The sequence below is a fragment of the Hypanus sabinus genome, chromosome 29, assembly GCF_030144855.1.
Source record: "Hypanus sabinus isolate sHypSab1 chromosome 29, sHypSab1.hap1, whole genome shotgun sequence".
Lineage (NCBI taxonomy): Eukaryota > Metazoa > Chordata > Chondrichthyes > Myliobatiformes > Dasyatidae > Hypanus > Hypanus sabinus.
Window position 1 is genome coordinate 12,164,734 of NC_082734.1, and position 21,459 is coordinate 12,186,192.

The 21,459-nt window shown below is 37.1% G+C and overlaps 1 protein-coding gene across 7 annotated transcripts in view; it reads right to left on the minus strand.

Moving 5' to 3' along the window:
- Positions 1–21,459, minus strand: part of LOC132382991 (RNA binding protein fox-1 homolog 2-like) — a 277,209-nt gene that overhangs the window by 57,431 nt on the left and 198,319 nt on the right. For 6 of the 7 annotated variants that reach the window (XR_009508517.1, XM_059953646.1, XM_059953647.1 and 3 more), the window contains 3 exons: positions 19,618–19,761; positions 13,689–13,742; positions 4,208–4,300 (listed from right to left, as the gene is read on the minus strand). Coding sequence is in view for 6 of the 7 variants with exons in the window: in XM_059953646.1 (XP_059809629.1) it covers positions 4,208–4,300; positions 13,689–13,742; positions 19,618–19,761 (291 nt within the window). In the remaining variant the exon portion in view is untranslated. The remainder of the gene's footprint in view (positions 1–4,207; positions 4,301–13,688; positions 13,743–19,617; positions 19,762–21,459) is intronic. The other variant, XM_059953643.1, reaches the window with a different exon arrangement.

Sequence of the window (21,459 nt, forward strand, 5' to 3'; positions counted from 1 at the left end):
CTTGCTCACAGGTAAAAATTTCTAGTCCTTGTCTTATCTTCTCTGCACTCTGTGCAATGCAATTACAAGTTTCCTACATACTGATGCATTATGGGTTTAACCTGAAAATCAGCTCTGTTTCTCTTACCGTAACAACTACCTGACCTGCTGAGTACCCCTAGCATTTTGAAAGGTTCCATCATACTTTTCTGCTCTTTTATTCTGTCTGGATTAATAGAACACATTTTCTCTGTGCCTTTTTCACCACATTTTCATCTGGTCCTGACATCTTTAAGGACTTGCCCATATATACCTCTGTTTCTGCACACCTCTCAGTCTCATTCCATTTATTGTACATGGTATTGTCTTCCTGGACCTACCCTCAATTCTCTATATAAAACTCATTTTGCCACTCTTCTGCCCAATTAACGAGACCACCGGTACTGCCCTGTGGTATAAAACTATTCCTTTCTTGAATGGCTAATTTTTGAGTTATCTATGGACTTCTTTGTCATGTCCCCTACAATCATGTCTAACAAAAAATAATGGACTGAGTACTGAGCCCAACGAACTCCACTGGAAACAACCTTCATGCCCCAAACACAACAATTTGCTTCGTGCCCCTAGGAAGGTTTTTTTTGATTAAATTTGCCACTCTCTCTATAATCTCACGTGCTTTTATTTATTTTTAACCTGCCTTCCTTGTAGGAATCTGTCAAATTATTCATTTAAACACAAACAAGATGGGCAATGCGAAACCTTATTGACCCAATGGGTAGTCAGCATTAACACATTTACACACATTGTACTTGGTTTTATTTATGCCGTTTTAAATGTAGTTTCACTTTCTTCCTTAGAACTGATTCCAATAACTACCCAGTTTATTCCATCCTTTTTTGAACTATAGTATAATTTAAACCATCACTCCAGCAGCCTAAGACGATTGACATACACAGAGCCTTTGTATTTTCCTTTGCTTTTTTTTGAAACAGCCTGGAATATAGTATTCCATCTGAATCTGGTTACTCATCCAACCATTCTATTCATTTATCCATTCAGATGCTAACTCCTTACCTTTTCTTCTTTACCTTAATTAACATTTTCATAATGTTCTCCTAATCTACAACATTGCATTCTCCCCCTCTTGTGAAGATAGTTACAAAATACCAGAAATAATCTTTCGCTCATCCTCTTCTTTCATACACAAGTTATCTTTATGGCCCTAGTCTTTGCTTTAATTGTCCTCTTTCCCCTTATTCATTTAGAAAATACCTTTGGCATTCCTTGTCTTTTTTATAGCCTACCTTTGCTTTCCTAACTTCCCTTTTAATTTCATCCTTATATTTTTTAACATTCTTCCATTTTTCTTTGTTCGTGCCTATTCAAAGCTCTTTTTTTTTAACCTCATTATATGCACTTTGCCATCTGGGGTACTCTAAATTTGGCAGTCCCATACTTTTCCTTTGTGAAAACACATTAAACCTGCAAACCTTGAATCTCCTTCCCAAATGCATCACACTACTCATATTAGTTTACCTTTAAGTAGCTGTTTCACAGTCCATCTTTGCTAAATTATTTCTAAGTTGAGTAAAATTCACCCTCCACCTTACCCCTGCCTTCCCTCTAGTTTAGCACCTTCATTCCGATGTTACCTTTACCCTATTTCAGTCAGGAATTAAGCCCGTTTCTGATACAACGGTATCAATATTAACTCTGTCTCTTTTCCAACATCTTGACCAACCTGCTGAGCATCTGCTGCATTCTATTTTTAAAAATAATTTCTGATCAATATATTTGATCATGTTTTTGCTTTCCTTTTCCATTAGAGTCAGGACTCTCTCTTGCCCCTCAATGGCAGTAAAGCTTTTTAAAGAACCCTTTAATGTTATTATCCCATCTTTGCTGCTTTGAGACCCAGTTATAGTTTTTGCTAACATTTATTTTTTTTTAAGACTGAGTAACAGGAATACCAATTGATTCAATGGGTAAACAGAAAACAGCCTGAGAAGAACAGGGAGGGAACATGCTCAATCCCAGGGGCAGGGAATGCCAATTTAAGCCAGGCTGATGGCAACAGTGCTTTAGTCAGGTCATAAAGGTTAAAAGGGAAGGCACTTAAATCAACCAATATTTCTCAAATTTGCTATCCTAAACAACAGCTGTAACAGAGCACCTTTAACAGAGCAAAACGTTCAAAGGCACTTCATAGCAGTGGCAAACAAAATCTGTCAGTGAGCCATGTATTAGGGCAAATGAACAAAGATCCAGTGACTAACTTCTGCTGGCATTAGCATGCTAGGTGACAAGAAGATGAGCCTTAACTGTGATGTTCCTTCAAAACTGAACAGCCTGATGACACTTGCTTGCTAGCCTCACAAATAAGCAGTGCCACTTGTGGGGAGGACTTATGTACCAGAGAGCAGGTGGTGGCAACAGAATCATAAGCTAGCACGTATCAGCACCTGCAGAAGAAGATTAAAAAATAAATCAAGGCAATGGAATCCCATTTAAAGAATATTTTTAACAAAGAAGAAATATTGCCATTTCCCAAATTTCATCTCTATTTAATTTGGAATAAAAACGTTATTTGAAAGAAAAATCGGTTAGTTACATTTTATATTAAAAGTCAGTGTCAATGGGTGATCTTTGATCAGGGATCAATCAGAACACCGCAAAATACACTCTCATTCATCAAAGGTCTACACAGTTATTAGCCTGAGAAATACTAGGTTTACCTTTGTTTGGCCACACACAAACAGATCTAAAAACCATGGGACAAAACAATGAAAGAAGGAACATGCCAAAAAAACCTTAAAAATTAAAAGTATAGTAGTGATGGGGTTTAAACATTAGGTGAGGGCAAAAGTCAGTTTTCCAGCAGTGTGCAACATGAGCACCAAGAAGGGCCAAGAACCATTGGAGAAGCCACACATTGAGCCAATAGAGAAGGAGGCACAATCCCAGAGAAACAGAGTAACCATTCACAGGCGTGACATACAAGGAAAGGGAGAGAGAGGGAACAAGGACAAACAAACACAAAGAAAGGGTGCATTAATCAGCAAAACCGTAGTTAAAACTCTGAGTAAGATGTGGAGGAGTCACCATCAATCAACCACTAAATATAGCTCAGGCTGCTTAAAAAAAATAAAAAAATGTACAATCCAGTACAGGCGGCACCAAAAAACAGCATTGGAAAAGGGGAAAACAACAAGTCAAGTCACATTCGTAGCGTTAAACGTGAAATGGCAGATGGGTTTCCTTTTTGTTTGTGTTCGTTTGTTTTGTTTTCCTTTTTGGTTCACTTACCCCCTTGCGTACCATCGCCAGCATGTATAGTTACCATGGTTACTGTGACTCAAGTGAAGGGCCCTAAACGCTACATCATCGAGGAGGGAAATATAAAAAAAAGCAAAATATGCAAACATCTTACTCAAAAGGCTTTAAATAATTCATAAAGACCAGTCTGCATACAAGGCAGAGCTGAGGAGGAAATCTGAGACCTAAAGTTCTTTGGAAATTAAGAAAGTTCTATCCAAAATTATGAAACATTAATCAGGCTTCAGATCCTCTTTGGACAAAGATACTCCAAGCTGTCTGCAGATTTAACTGGCTCATAATAGGCCTGAGGCAAGGAAACAGTGGGTAATTTCTCTTTTTAAAAAAATAGAAGAGAAAGAATAACTTATTTTGTTTTAATTATTCATTCTTTCATATTTTATGATACACATTCCAAGTTGTTCAGAACACTGATCTAAGGCCACCTGCGGCTGCTTGGAAAAAGCTGTCCAAAGAAGCTCCACTCAACCTCTTGTTTATAAAAGGAGAGGCCAACTCCACTGATGGATTCACCCTCAGCACTGCATTGGAGAAAACTGACTCATTTCATTTTGTGTTGCGGTAGTTTTTACCTCTTAAAACCAAGGGAACCTATTTGCACCCTGCTTTGAAAGACACGGAGGTAAAACTGGACATTCTCATTGCAAAAACAAAACAGAAAAGAGCCTTGCACAACAGAGGCCAAATAAAAACAAACATAATCTGGTCAGCAAGGCAGGAAGAATTACTGTGTAAATTAATGAGTGCAAAAAAGAGATTGAAGGGTAAAGGAGGAGTTAGAACAATGACGCACATAAGATGACCATCGAACAACCAGTGTATAAAATAAAAAGTGAGGCAAGACATTTAAAATAAATGTATAGAAGGAAACAATTTTTTTTAAGACATGCACCTCTATTTTACGGCCCTCAACCACCGTGCCGTGTAATTTCTCCCTCGCCCTGTCGGCATCAGCACTAGATTCGAAAGTTACGAACCCGAATCCCTGCATGCGGCGGGAGAAGGGGGGAGAACAACATGCACATCATTATAAATAGAACAAGTACATGACCACAATCAGCAATACTCTTCTCTCTCATCCTCATGCATGTTTCTTGGAAAATTAAAAAAAAATTTAAAAAAAAAGGTAAGCGATGAGGCCAAGCAAAACTGTACTCATTACTTGGGCTGCTCATTAGTAATTGGGAGTTTGGGACAGCTTTTTGTGGGGAAAGGAGAGTGATGAATAAAAGCGGCAAAGAACAGGATATAGAACTTCAGTGAGCACACTAGAGGTCAGTAGAATGCATATTCAAATTTATTTTTTTTAAAAAGGTGTTCTTGTGCATAATCTATAATTAGTATTTATGCTGATTAGCCATTTCAGTGATTGTTGTAGTAGCTGAGCCCCAAAGCACATATTTTACATAGCCAATAAAAGCACTAAATACTACTGTCCAGTTCATGAGATTTTATTTTGCAAAAATCAGGTTTATGAGCTGTAGCATCGAGATTAACAGGGTTATTTGGCAGTTATTTCCAGTTTTACACTATATATTATATGCCAGCAGTGCCACCACAGCACTGCTTAACTATACCCAGTATCATGTTGTGTTATGTGTGGGCAAATTTTTGAATTCAAAGGTCTGCTAGGTGATGACAACGGGTGGGTATGGGTCTGGAAAATCAGATAGTATGCTGCTGATGATGGTTCTCCGGTGACCTCTGCCAAAAAATCCAATTAATGAAGACAGCATCAGGTATAGCAGCAATGGTTAATATCCATATCCCGTGGAGAAATGCCAGAGTTACCAGAATTTGTAGAACTACATATTGACTACAGTCTGCCATACAAGAAATATGGGAGACAAACTGAAGGGTAAAGCTTTGTAAGTACTCCAAACACAGATTTGTTTTTCTGAAAATATAATTCTAATAATGATAGAAATCAAGTTGATTTAACAGTTCCGATCTGATTCTGAAATGCAGGTTGACAAAATGCAGCTCTCCTTGCCTTCCTGCTTCTAACATTTTACTATTTTCATGTCAGTTGATCCCTGAAAGACTATCAATTAAATTTAAATGGGTGTTCATGAGACATGAATTTGAGCTGCCACACAACATACTGCAAAAGGACCCAATGGAAAATCAGCCGATCACATCTAAGCTAGAACTCTCTAAGCCACACAGAGGATAAAAAAAATATAATCCAACTACAAAAGCCTTCACAATATATAAACTTCTGCAGTAAATTTTCAGCTTATGGACCAAGTGAGAGATAGTCTGGGACATTTTTCTTTAAAGAAATGCAAGTGTTGATGGTGTGAATGGAGCAGGTCATACAGATAATGATGTAATCAGTGGGCAAATGTTTTTATATATTTGCCAGCAATGCGAGGAAATATTGGGGCTTTGACAATTTAGTATAAACCCATGGATACATGGAAGTTGTTCTACCCAAACAATTCTAATAAATACTGGTCAACTTTTAATACCACTCAATTCATGAGTTTTCTAAACCACAGCATATTTTAAACAGGGAATGGTCCAATAAAATGCAATTCAATGTTATGTAGGCTTGCTTTGAAAGAAGTCGCTGTTTTGGGAAATGGGTGGCACAGTCAGAACACTGTCCTTTTCACCTCTGAAATCTGGGTTCAAGCCAGCAGAGACAGATGGCATGGAAGTCTCCACTCACAGTTATAACGGCCCCAACAGGAATTAATTTTGGCAGTTGTACTCTAGCTCCTAATAGACACTAGTTGACAAATTAAATGAAATGTAATTCAGCACTAAATAGCAATCTTACTCAGAGGTCATAAGAATGCTGAGTAAAGGAAATGAAAAAGTCAAAATGGAGCATTACTGGTTGTTCTACTCATGCTAAACACTGAAGCTTGAGTACTTTGATGCCATTTTGGAAGAGAGGTGCACTTTTCAATTGCATATTAGTAGTCTTATTTAGCATCTAACATGAATTTCTAATGAAACAAATCTCATTTAAAGAAACATTCAAAACTACTTCAAAATGGAATCCTTCGCTAATAAATGTAATAATTTGCCAAAAACAGTTAAATAAAACACTTGTCCTTTTAATGAGAGCTAGTTAAAAATATAATGCAACTAAAGATAACTACGCAGTGACATTTAACTATTTCTTATCTACAGGGAATATCTTTTACCCATTTTAGTGAAAATGTTCAGTCTGTATTTCTAGATAGATAGCAACATGCCAATCAATTCTGAGTATTCAGAATTTAAGAAACAATTTAAAAATGAAGTGCAGTTCACAAATATTGTTTTGTAAATAATCACCGTATTCCATTACACCTATCCATTCCTAAACATTATGCATTACTAATTTTTTTTAATCTTGCTGGTTACCAAGGCTTAATTAGATTTACACAATTGGTTTTACTTTGGCTGAGTAGAACATGGGTAGGAACGAAATTATAATAATAATAATAATAGACAATAGATGCAGAAGTAGACCATTCGGCCCTTTGAGCCTGCACCGCCATTCTGAGATCATGGCTGATCATCTACTATCAATACCCGGTTCCTGCCTTGTCCCCATATCCCTTGATTCCCCTATCCATAAGATACCTATCTAGCTGCTTCTAGAAAGCATCCAGAGAATTGGCCTCCACTGCCTTCTGAGGCAGTGCATTCCACACCCCACAACTCTCTGGGAGAAGAAGTTTTTCCTTAACTCTGTCCTAAATGACCTACCCCTCATTCTCAAACCATGCCCTCTGGTACTGGATTCTCCCAGCATCTGGAACATATTTCCTGCCTCTATCTTGTCCAATCCCTTAATAATCTTAATGTCTCCTATTGTGAAGCTAAGGAATGAGTGATTATACCAATTAAGCCATCTTTCTGTTGCAGTTTTTACATTATATTAAAACTGATAAATTTTGAAAACCACTCTTAAGTGTAAACATTGATATAATAAAACTTTGATAAAAGTTTCAACAAATGTGGCTGGGAATGACTGAGGAAAAGCAGGTCAAGATCTGGTGATGTCAGAAATTAATGGGAAATAGGAAAATGTTAATCATTTAAATTAAAAATCTGTAATATTATCACAACTGACCCCTCATCTCAACATTGCCTTCAGTGACACCCTACCATTGTGCACAAAAATACCAAAACCAATACCTGTGCATTAACATTCTTTCCCACCTCTGCAATTTCCTCTGTGCCACATTCCTGAACAAATCCAATTATTGCTTTTTCCATTTTATTTTTCTTTTCCAATATTGCTTGGTATACCAGTCCTTTCTTTAAAAAAAGCAGAAAAACTCCCACAAGTACGGACAGCTTCCTCCTAATGCCTGACACACAACTGATAAATGCCTTGAGAATATTGCTATGATAAATCTACAAAATTTATTTTGTACACGTCAGAATAGCTCAATAGCAGGATCAGAAGGCCTGAAAATCTAGATTATATAAATTGATCAACTTCCATGCAGTACCATGCAATTATGTTTGTTCAAAGCTGCCATCTTTCAAAAGTGACATTAAGCAAACTTCTGTACTTCCTTCTGATATTTTCTGAAAAACAAAAGTATTCTCCTGATGCTCTTATTGACATACATTCCTCCAAAAACACTGCCACAGAAATTAACAATTTACAACATTGACGTTAGTCGGGTTCTCCTGTGTATAGAATCACTGTGGATTGCCCACATAGGAGTGAATAAGCATGCAAAAGAGCTCACTGACTAGGAGGTACTGTGAAACTCCAAGGATGAAATAGATAATTGAATGAATCTAGCTTCCCAAATTTTGTGTAAGCAGTTATCATAATTCCCCATCGGTAGAATGAGAGCCTGAACAGAGAAAAAACAAAAGCTAATGGTTCTTGAAATACCAAAAATCGTTTAACTTATAATGTTCTATACTTATGAAAGGTCAACTCAATAAAAATTTCCTTTCTCCTATCACAAAAATCAACAACATTTTTATTGCAGACTAAATCTTAGAAACCCCTATTTAGCACAAAGTACAGAAGTACAGATATTCAATCTAGTCTGTGTCTGTTCCTGCTTTTTCTAGAGTCATTGGTCTCCATTTGGGCATATTGCACATATGCAAGTTTGCTAGCTATATTTGGACATGTGTATACGGAAGCCTATGGTACTTGAAAAGAAACTAGTAGTTCAACGTAGATAGGTTTGTATTTCTTTGAAGAGTGATGTAAAGGATTTTATCATCAGCTTCAAAATATTGACAATAAAAAATATAGGAAGGGAAGGTGAGATGGAGATAGCCCAAGTAACTTGTTGTTTTAACCTGGCCTCAGAACTGCAATAAATACAAGCACAGATGAGCAGTGTCAAAAAAGTAGATCAACAACCCCTGCAGAAGAATGATAAATAAATGTTACTAGATACAAATATAAAAAACGAGAAATCAAAAAAGGCAATACTCCTGTGTGTTCATAGACAGAAAACACAATTTAACCCATAAGAATACATGCACCATATCCCCAATATACCACAGTGCACATAATAACACAGTTTCAGCAGCAAAAACAATCATGCTTAAAGTGATTGGTCGAGGGTAGTTGTTTTCATGCTGCGTTAGAGGATTTTAAAAATCTAAAACCTTATTCATCAACTAAAAATGACGTGAAGCTTTTTGCAAGAATCAGATCCCCTGCATGATCCCACGGGTGATGCTACCAACTACCACCAACAGGAGCTAGGAGAATCAGACTACAAGCTGCTCCATGTCATCCTTCTCACCAGGATTCAAATGAAACAGACCCCTTCAGCGAACAACAGAAATTGGACTGGTCTAATCATAGTTAACTTTGACGCGTGTTTTAAAGTGTAACTTATATTTCTGCTCAGAGTCTAAGCCTAACTAGGTAAGATTTTTTAAAAATGGTTTGGTTCAGCATTCGATATTGATAAGTTACCATTATAAAGTTAACACAAAATTAATGTGATTTTCTAAGGAACAATTTACAAATATCACAGTACAAGGATCTGTTTATAATTAATAGTGATGTTAATCAGAGGCCTCTGTTCACATTACAAACATTATGCTGCTTGCTGAAATTATCCGACTTTTTGGCAATTGCCTAAGCTTCAGCTCAATTATGATCATGGAAGGACACCAGAATTGTGATGCATCTTACAGTTTAATTAGTCATGTATTCAAATTTCATTCATTGATCCAAATTTTTTATAAAAATGCTTATGGGGGGCCAACTGCAATCTAATAGGTCTTATATGTGCGTAAGCCCTGGCAATCCGTTCTGCTGGTTATGTAAGGACAAACATTATAGCCAAGTCCAAACCTGTTTTCATCAAATGTCCACACAATTATCATATGACATCAGTCAGGAAACCAGCTCTATAATTGATGGGGTAGTACTTACACCACTGATTGAGATGAACTGAATTGGAATAGTTCTAACTATGACATGAGATCTTTTAGACTTTAAGGCAATGCCTTCAGCTGAAATCAACAGGAACTAGAGATTTGAGTTTTCATGAATGAATGCCACAATTGTTTACAGATGGTAAAAAAAATAGCAAATGAAAGCAGGGGAAGGCTAGTATAGTTAAGTCGAATAACTTGCCTGTACTCATTTTCTATGCTTAAGCAGGAGTTAAAAGTACTTTGAAAAAGCTATGTGAAAGTTGCATGAAACAAAATATCAACAACTTCAAGGGTAAAGTAAGTTAACTAACAAATACTGTATACCCCAGCAGCAAAATGAAAATAATTTCCACTAATAAATTTATAGATATTTGCCAGTTCAAGTAATGGACTGATCGCTTAAATGTCACTGTGGTGCCCATTTTATCAATGGTTTGTATCCTGACTAAAGATCCCTGAGCATTCTTGCAAGCCACTCCTCATCATCAGTTCATTTTGATTTCTCCCAATCAGAGCAGTCTGGACATGGTTAGCAGTGGTCCTGCAGATACCGTACACAGCAAGTACACCAATGTAGGGTGTGTCTCCGTAAACTGGATATCTGTGGCCGACTCTGAGGACCCATTGTACAGAATAGCAACTATGCAAAGACAGCTGTGAAATTGACAAATGTAAGCAAAAGGTGTGGGGATGAAAGGATTCTGGCTAAGTCCATCACCAGAAATATTATCTTGGTATTAAAAATGTTGCTTCATTAGTCATAAAATCAAAGGAATAAAAAATCTTATTTTTCCTAACCATTTTTAAGCATGATGTGGTTTTAGTGAGATAGTTAATCATATAAAACATCAGAATACTTTGTGGCGATTGGTCCCCTGTATTTCTGGAAAAACACAAACATAACCAATCAGATCACATTCTGACTCCTTTGCTGTTAGACACAACTCCCACCCACCATAACAGAAAAAGAAAAAAAAAACAAATCATCTTAAAAAATATTTCTAATCAATGTAGTTTTAAAGAGGTGATACTCCATTAAACTATTTTTATGACCTGTACAGCCACCTGAAATCAAAAGTAGATGCAGAAGTGATTATTATATCTTAAATGAGATCAGAATGGAATATGAAAATTGGGAAGAAGAGCAGTTCACAAATAACTTTCTGCATTCAGAACTATGGTACCCCACTTAGCACCATTACAACTCAGAGGTCTATGGCTCCTAGGCTATGTAGAACAGAAAGTTCTGCAATAATAGTATCAACAATCACAGAGTTGTGACAATCTCTGTACATGTCACATAGATAAAGAAAAAGACAGAGTCACCAAAAAAAAGAGAAAAGGATGCGTGTCTGTAGCTACTTGTTTAAATTTCCACTATAAATTTCACAGTCTAGCTTTTATAAGTTTTACTCCTGTGGCTAAATGGGGATGTGGGCAATTTCAACTTTGACTCCAATAGGTAGTTCACAAATATTCTAGCAGGATAGATAGGAAAAGGCAGATAAGAATCCAACATTGAGTCATTTCCAAATCTCTGAATTACTGATGTAACAGTTAAGATATGAAAACAGAATATGTTGCAAATACACAGCAGGTCACCACCATCTGTGGGGAGTGAAACTATTTCTGATGAAAGCTCATCAACCAGAAATACTACTTTTTTCACTCCAAATGCTACCTGACCTGTTGTGTACTTCCAATGTTACTTTTTTGTTGTGAGCACCTGCATCTTTGTATTGGTTTATGTGAAGCATCAAACTTGCTGTAAAGGACAATGAAAAGGAAGATCCCCTCTTTAAAATCTTATATAATGCTGCAACATAACATTTCATAATTGTTAATCATGATTTGCATATCATACATAATATTACAATCAGTCATCTCTCTCCATCCCAAACCTTTACATTTCTGCAATGGAAATTATGATACATCAAGAAACATTTAGTTCCCATTTTCCAACTACATAAATACATTAAATAGCCTTCCAGTTCACATTCCAAATGAAACGCTGTCTTTGCTGGATACTGTACTCAATGTTCAGCAGCACATTAGTTTAAGTTAAGCCTGATTTGCAAATATGAACATACCGTTGGCACTTAGAAGTCTTCTTAAGACCTGTATTCAATATTTTAAGAACAGTTATCTCCCCTCTGTCATTGGATTTGTGAATAGTCCATGACACTGCCTTTTGATTTTAATAACTTTAGTAATTTTTCTACCTTGCACTGTACATTGCAGCAAAACTCATATTTCATGATATCTGACCAAGCTTCTTTCGTCACTCCGCCACTTGCTACCATCTTAATCTTGTCCTGTCAATGTCTAGTTTATTATGGGGGGGGGTTCTGAGGTAACAACAATTATCCAAATAGGTGTCGAAAGGCTGGAGGTCACAAGTTAAGTAGTGAGATGTTCCGTGGGTATAAATTTTGTTGTTTAAATATTAATTGTCTCCTTTCTGCAGCAGCCTGAAAATGGAGCTGAGGTTTCAGCACAGAAGATCAAGTATTTCTGGATGTTTTGCTTTACTTTTGATTTTGCTAAGATATAGCTTATCTATTATTTTTTGATAATGTACTTTGAATCTTGAATATAGCTTACAACTGTATGACTCAATTTAATATTGCTCTCAGTAGGTCTGTAAGCACCAAGGCAAGCTGGGAAGTTAATGCTGAGCTGGTTATCACGTTGCTGACTGATACGGTATTTCCCTCGACACCAATGAAGATCCATGAATAGAAACACAAGGTTAGAAAGGTGACTTTACAAGTATATGATTTGCTGCAACTGCAGTTGTTACAGGACCGCTGCCAAAACTCTGGAACTGTACATAATAAAATAAATGTGAGAAATCAGCATTAATTGCAGTTTTTATGAATCCATTAATTAGACTGGAGGGTAATACCTTTTTGCTTTGATTAGTCAAATCAACTATAAGCAAGGGAAAGAGAACTAAATGAATCTTCAACTTTATTTTGTGGGCAGTAGCCCACCCCAGTAACCCTCTCTGGTGTTGCAGCCATAAATTCAGGATTGCAGAGATCACAGGAGCTCTTCTATCAAATTAAAATAGATCTTGATGGAAAGTACAATACAGAATACTTGCTGCCTCAAAGTACAAAGGCTGAAGGGGTTAGGAAACAGTGCCCATTTTCTATTTTCACCATCTCTAAACTACTCTTGCAGTAGACAGACTTTAATAACGACTTGGAGTTGGCTAGTTCTCAAAAGAACAAACGAAGGTCATTTACCTTGAAAATTGCTTTTAAGAACTGCTTCCAGATAAACTGGAGAACACTAGGAATTACAACACTCCTACTACATTGTAGTGGTATACAATTTAAAAATAAGCAATCTGAAAAGGAAGGATGAAGAGAGATGAATGAATTCAACTCCGTAACAGTAAATATCTATGAATATTGATAAACCTTATTTTAAGGGAAGGATTGTATCAGTGGACAAAGATCAAAAAATAATTTCTAAAACATTTTTAAGCTGAATAGCTTTGTGACAAGCAACCATTTCCAGCCAAGCACTATTTTCCAAATTAATTCACTATCAACCAGACATTGATTTGATTCAGTGAACACACAGTATCAACAAAATGATTCTAAGCATCAAGTACTGTTACAAGCAAAATAAAGCCTGACTACATAATTAACTACATAATTGGTAAAGGCAACCTGATGAAAGACTCGATAAGTAACTACTTTCTGGGTTTCTAATTGGTTTCAGTGAAATGTAACTGATAAAGGACAGATATAGGAATAAGTAACAATACCAACTTTATGAATATGTAATTTAAGACTAAGAGGACAGGTACAGTAGGTGCAGTCCTACTGTCAAGCTGATCAGTGAAAGAGGAACAGTTTTGGAAAATGCCACTGACTGGAAATGGCTTTAAAACTGCCACAAAGTTTAATTGCTTCTTTAGCTGTTCTAGACATTAAGAGTTACCACAGAAATGTTTTTAAAATAGTGCTTACCTTTGAGCCACGCTCATTAAATATAATTTCTACATCTATGATTTTACCAAATTGCTGCAGAGAAAATGAAATAAGAATTTGTTAGCATAAATATCAGTTAAAATTCTATTCCAAGTTCTATTTTGCATATGTGCCCCTTTCTCTTATAGGTGTTAACTCCTCCTGGAATAGATTTGAAGACAGGTCCTCCCTAGGTTATGAACATATAGACAATGCGTACATAGTGATACATGTTTGGGAGAATAGCAGAATGGATTTGTTGGCTGCTGCAGGCATCTTTTACCATGAGGGAACTTGGTTTTGAAGTAAACATTGCAGTTTGCAGAGAAATTACAACAGTTGTATTACATTCCCTGTTTTAGCTATATGGTGGCATTTGGTTTTATTTAAATATATTGCCCAGTGGCCACATTTCTAACTTGTGAATTATTTGGGTTAAGAACAGTTCTCAGAAATGGAACTCTGTCATTACCTGAGGAGGAACCGTATCATATTTCTTAACTTATAAGAAACAGGAATAGCCATTTGGCCCCTCTTACCTGCTCCACCATTCAATAAGAGCACAGCCAATTTGACCATTATTCTCAAATCTATTTACCTGCTTGATGCCCATAACTTTCAATTACCTATAGGCCAACAGTCTAACCTAGCCCTGAATATACTTAAATGACTCAGTAGTCAATCTTTTTGAAGATTTACTCAGTAAATTTTCAAGGCTACATAACCCAGAAGGACATTATAGCAGAGCCTCATCCTGCCTCTCTCATCTATAGAAATGCATTTTCAAATAGAATTACCAGAAAATGAGTGGCATCTGACTAGAAGTCACTACTTCTAAGAGAGGTTATCCACTACTGCACAAACCAGAGGCTAAACCCATTAGGTAGTGATTTCTTAATAAAACAATTTTAAATGCTCTTTAATTCATCTGATTTAATTAGACAGGCTTCAAATTCATGAAAATCAGTCTATAGGGGTGACTCTGAGCTCACTGTTACCTCTATTTCAACTGCTCACCAAACTCCCACTCTGACCTAATCGATCTATGGTCTCCTGTACCCAAGGCAGTCTGGGGAACAGTAACTCATTTTCTGTCTGGGCACAATGTTGGATTCTACAACTCTTTCTTGGTTTGCATTAGTCATCCATAATATTAGTTTATCTTGTTTTTGATTTTTTCCTAGAAAATGACTGTCACCTTTCGGGTTTTTTTCTTTCCTTTTTTAACCTCTCTGCGATTGGAGAGCATAGCCAGCCTGACCCAACTAGCACTTTTTTTTGGTCTAGATTCTTGTATCTATGTTCTTACCCTCCAATTGCTCTGATTCACTAATTGACCAAACAGGCTTGGTTAGTCTACCCCCACGGTCACGGTAAGTTTACCCACCATAGACTTTTCCCTCCCCTACCTTCACTTTGTCCCTTCTTGGTTCTGATAAAGGGTGACAGACCTGAATCAGTGACTCTGTTTCCCTTCCTACAAATGTGGCCTGAACAGCTGAATGTTTCCAGCATATTCTGTTTTCCTTACGAGTTTGAATTAATCTCCAGAAATATTACTTCAACAAAGTCAATCATCACGGAGATGCACGTTGATCTTAAAATGCTATCTTAGATCTAGTCCTGTGCAATGAGACAGGTAAGATTAACAATCTTGTAGTCAGGGATCCTATTGGAAAGAGTGATCATAGTATGACAATTCCGCATACAGATGGAGGGTGAAATAGATCTAAAACTAGTGTATTACGCTTGAACAAGGGAGACTACAACAGGATGAGGGAGGAGTTGGCTAATGTGGATTGGGAGCACAGGTTATTTGGTAGGACAGTTGAAGAACAGTGGAATACTTTCAAAAAGCTTTTTCACAGCGCTCAACAAAAGTATATTTCAGTGAAAAGGACAGTAGGTGTGGGGAGAGCCAGCCTTGGATAACAAAGGAAATAAAAGATAGTATTAAATTAAAAGCTTGTGTACAAAGTCGCAAAGAATAGTGGGAGACTGGAGGATTGGGAAAACTTTAAAAAAAAACTCCAGAAGGTGTCCGAAAAGGTACCGCACAAGAGATTTATAAGATACGGATGCATGGAGTTGGAGAAAGTGTATTGGCATGGATACTGGATTGGTTAACCAATAGAAGGCAGAAAGTTGGTACAAATGGGTGTTTCCCCAGTTGGCATTCAGTGGTGAATGGGGTGCCACAGGGGTCAGTGTTGGGCCTGCAGCTGTTTATCATTTACATTGATGATCTGTAAGAGGGGACTGCATGTAACGTAAAATTTGCTGATGACACTAAACTGAGTTGAAAAGCAAATTGTACAGAGGATGTGGAGAGTCTTCAGAGGGATATAGATAGGTTAAGTGAGTGGGCCATGATCTGGCAGATGGGATACAATGTTGTTAAATGTGAGACCATCCACTTTGGAAGGATTAATAGAAGAGCAGATTATTATTTAAATGGTGAAAGGTTGCAGCATGCTTTTGTGCAGAGGGGCTTGGGAGCGTTTGTTCATGAATCACAAAAAGTTGGCTTGCAGGTACAACAGGTTATTAAGGCGGCAAACGGAATGTTGGCCTTCATTGCTAGAGGAATTGAATTCAAAAGCAGGGAGGTCATGCTGCAACTACACAGGGTACTGGTGAGGCTGCACCTGAAGTACTATGTGCAGTTCTGGTCTCCATACTTGAGGGAGAACATACTGGCTTTGGAGGCAGTGCAGAGGAGGTTCACCAGGTTGATTCCAGAGATGAAGGGGTTAACTTACGAAGAGATACTGAGTTGCCTGGGACTATATTCTCTGGAATTCAGAAGAATGATAGGGGATCTTATAGAAACATACAAAATTATGAAAGGGATAGATAAGATAGAAGTAGGGAGGTTGTTTCCATTGGTAGGTGAGACTAGAACTAGGAGACATTGCCTCAAGATTCAGGGGCGAAGATTTAGGACTGAGATGAAGAGAAACTTTTTCCCTGAGAGTGGTGAATCTGTGGGATTCTCTGCCCAGGGAAGTTGAGGCTTCTTCACTAAGTATATTTAAGATACAGTTAGATAGATTTTTACATGGTAGAATTAAGGGTTATGGGGAAAAGGCAGATATATGGAGCTGAATTTATGGACAGACCAGCCATGATCTTGTAAAATAGTGGGGCAGGCTTGATGGGCTGGATGGCCTACTCTTGCTCCCATTTCTTATGTGCTTATGTTATGATCACCTTTTGCCCACCTAACCTCTCTCTTATTTCTGCATCTGCAGAAACAAATCCTTCCTCAGAAGCCAAGGCAACACAGGATACCAAAACTTTTAGAATTTTCTAGGGCCAAAATTAAAACAATAATCCACTAAGGAATGGCCACTGAACTGAAACAGTAATGCTGCTTTTCTCTACAGAAGTTACACATAATGATCAACTTCATTCATGAGCATTTTCCTCAGATTTCCATAATTTACTGTACTTTACAATTCTGTTGTGGTTAAGGAAGCAAAATAATTAAGCAGTGAAATAGAGACCCATTAGTCTACTGCCGCAATTCATTCAACTTCTTTGTTGCTTGGACTCTGCACCTTTTCATCTCAGCAATGACAATACAGCTTACAGCAACCAAGAACCCACACTTGGGTGCTCCTTCAATTATCTTTCCACTTGCTCACTCTTCTTCCAGGATATTCTTCTAAAAAACTTCAACTCTTTCACATCCCCAGTTTTTTCTTTTCTTTTCAGTCACTCCCCCCCGCCCCTCCTTTTTGATTCTGTAAAATGCTTTTTGACATCTTCCTTCATTGAAAGTGCTTACTTCACGCACATTATTGTTCTACTCTGCCACCACTTTGGATTCAGATTCTTGGTGACTGGCATTCTGGTTCCTGGGGTCTGTGCTGTAATTCCATTATTCCAACAGCAAGCTTTTCATTGCCCTGTGAATCTGCTGCCAGGATAAGTAGTTAGATTAATAGGGCAGCTTACTGCCACTGGCAAGCCAGAATCAAAATTCAAATAAAGCAAATATAAAACTTACTATACTTCAACAGCTGGAGGGAATTTTTTTAGGTCTACATTGCATGCCTTACTGTGTCCTTTGATACAAGATTTAATTGTAAAACTAAGCATAAAACACAATTTCAGTCTTGAAAGTTTTGCCCTGTAATTTCTTGTATGACGACACAAAACATAAATTTAAAATCCAAGCATGGCAATTGTGTGTGTTTGACACTGGAGATCGCAAAGAAAACAGTCTGGGCAGATGCTTTTGCATCGAAGAATCTTAATAAATTGCTTACAATTAATACATTAAAAGTTCATCTAACCAACTATGCACATACATTTTTCACACCATTCATGTCCTATTATCATGTTTATTAACAATGATTTCATTTACTCATAATTTGCAAGTTCAACTGGCTATAATCAACATAGTGACTTGTACTCTAGGCTCTGATGTTGCAAAGTTCAATGGCTTCACAGTTACAAATGTTCAATGCACTGTGAATCAAAAATAATTTGCCACATTATGAATTGTGCCAAGTCAAATGCAACAATTGCCACAATTGCTTATTACATTAATATGAAATAAAATGCATTCAGCTGTGTGTATTATACCTCATTAACATGAAAAGGGCAGGAGAGAAAAATAGGCATTTCATTCTTTGAACTTATAATGACATGGGACACCAATAGGCCATTGATCCATGTTAGCTTACAGGAAAGCAACCCCATTAGCTGAACTTACCCTCTTCTTACTTCCCTGTACCTTTGCAACTTACTCTTGCACATTGCTGATCAACTCAGTTTTGATTCTCTCTGATATTTGCCACTGTCAACCCCACAGGGTCTGTGCTGTCTTGTTGCAGAGTGATCTATTCCCATGCTCTTTCTCTACAACTTATTTTCCCTCAAATGCACATTCAATTCTCTTTGAAATCATTGTTGACTCTTATTTCCAAGATCTTTAAGAGCAGAGAGCTCAAAATTGTAACCACTCCTTGCATAAAAAAGATTTCCCTAAGATGTCCCTAGAACTTTTGCCTCAACATTTTAGATCTGTAGCCCAATGACTGAACCATCAATTAAGGAAAATAGGCGCTATGTACTGTCTAACGATAATGTATACATCCATAAACTATCCCTTCAAATTCTGTTACTTAGAGAACAATCCCAGCTTCTCCTGTCTATTGGTAACTGGTTAGGCTGCTACCAGAATAATGTATCCAGCTCTGGTCACCACACTTCTAAAAGAATGTGAAATGTCTCAGAGAGCTTGCAAAGAGAAAATTCACTAGAATGATCTGTTAAAGGGGAGAGAAGATAACAATTTACATTGAATATTTTTATTTAAATTTCTCTGAGCACTTTTTATTTTTCATTCGCTGTGGGAACATGGAGTAAGATTCCCACAAGTACATCCTAACAAAGCTGGCAACTGTTGACAGCTGCATATGCAAATATAGTGATACCTCTAGCATTTTGGCACAGTTATACTAAATAAGCCTAGGGACAATATTTATCAATTTAATATTTCTAAAGTGCAATTTATATGTTAAACATACTGTAAAAATAGATCAAAGGTAATAAATATTGGGAAAGTTCATAACCTAGATGGATAGTAGGTAATTCTGCATGTTAAATTTCAACTTCACAGAACTGGAAGGATATTTTCCAATTTCCTTCCAAAATTAATTTTCCAGCAGCAAGAAAATACAATTCTGCTCTCATTTAGCTATCTTATGAACACTACGCTTCAAGATCTTGATATGAAAATGCAGTTATAAGCAACCAGACTATGTCACTTCAATTAGAATTTTTAAAATCTCTTATTAAGATTCTCTCATAAAGAATTGCTGGTAAATTCCCTTTGAGTCAACACCACCAACCAAATGGAAAATCATTTTTGCATGAAACTTTAAACAGAGTTCCAGTAATAGCTCTTCCTTACCCCAAACATTTGCCTGAGGTCAGGATCACGGAATCGAAAGGGAATGTTGGAAACGTGAAGCCGTTTAGGTATGGGTTTGCTCTCATTGCTCTCTGTACTCTGTGTTTGTTGTTGTCCATCTGTCTGTGCTGCTTCATCTGTCTGCTGAAAAGATAAAAGCATATCAGATAATTATGTTGATGAATATTTCAATTAAAACATTTCTATGCACCTGCAATAGCTGATATTAACAGCCCTCTGTATCATGTTTCAGACAGCTCCATTAAAATGCAGAAAATTACAGTTGCACAATCAGAATTATATTTCAAAATCAACATTATTGATAGTTTCAAAATTACCTTGAGGTCAAGAATGACCTGGTTTACAACTGGACCAACTTGGTATTTGTTGTTTCTTCAAAAAAAAAATTCTCACTTTTACATTCAGCAATCTCTTTGCTGAGAATGCTGAATCAGCTAACAACACAAAGAGGATTGCACTGCTCTCTGTATCTAGAATATTTCCACAATATCTTGACTTTTAAAGACAGAACTTTAGAGTTTTATATGAAGGAAACTTCACATTTTCATTTATTAAGTGCAACCCAATGAAGGGATTTTATGTTTAGCCTCACTCTCCTCTAAAAAGTTTGGACATTGCTGTGTTGAAGTCTGTAAGCAAATGGAAACTTCTCAGTACAAGGAAGCAAGATTGCAAGCTGCTCTCTGCAGATCTACAATTTGCCCCATATTATCTAGCTCAACTGGCCATTATTCCTGCCAAGCTGAATAGGATACTGAAAAACATCACAACTGAACAATTCTAATCACTTTCAAACAAAATAACAGGGTAGCAATTTTTCTTTACCTTTTCCCTCACCCATGCTGAACCCCAACACAAAAGGAGATGCAGACCCATAGCCATGGTCAGAACAGGCAAGAATAAAGGACAGTTCTGGATCTACCCTGCGCGTACTAAACTTCATTCCAATATTGAGTTATATCAAGTTGCATACTTAACACTAAACACAGAACAGTACAGTGCAGAATCCAGCACTTCAGAATCCATCATGTCTGTGTTGTGATGTCAATCTGGTCTCATCTGACTATTTGTGGTTGCTGTCTCCCCCCCTCCCCCCATACCCCGCCTATTCATTTGCCTGACTAAATGCTTCTTAAACATTACATCTCCTGGTAGTGTTCCAGCCACCTATCACTGTGCGTGTGTGGGGGGAAAAAATAACATCTTACACATTTCCTTCAAACTTTTCCCCTCTCATCTTAAGCCTACTTCCTCTGGTATTTGACATTTCTGGCTAAGAAAAAAAGGCACTGACCTCATAACTGCAGACACTTCTGTCAGATCACCTCTAATGCTCCAGCAAAAACAATCCAGGTTTAACCAACCTCTCGTTACAGCTAATACATTCTGATCCTACGTATGGCAACATTTAAGCAAACCTCTTCTGTAACTTCTCCAAAGTTATCACATACTTCCTTCAGCATTGCAGCCTGAACTGAGCAAAATTCCAAACTAAACTTTTATACTATGCGACTTTCCAATTTGTATATTCAATGCCCCAAACATGAAGGCAAATGTACTATTTACCTTATTTACTTCCTTACATACTTCCACATTTCACCATTTCAAGCTGCCACACATAACCCAAATGAATTTTGGACTGCCCAAGACTGTCATGCTCATGACAAAAGTCCTTAGATCAATACACAATTGGAAGCAACTGCATTTAAGTAAAAGAAATTAAACTTCAAAAGTGGCTAACAAAGTTCTTGAACTCTTAACCAATATAATGACCAGTATCAATTCCACACTGGCTGGTTCTCATTGAAGAAATGTGCTTCG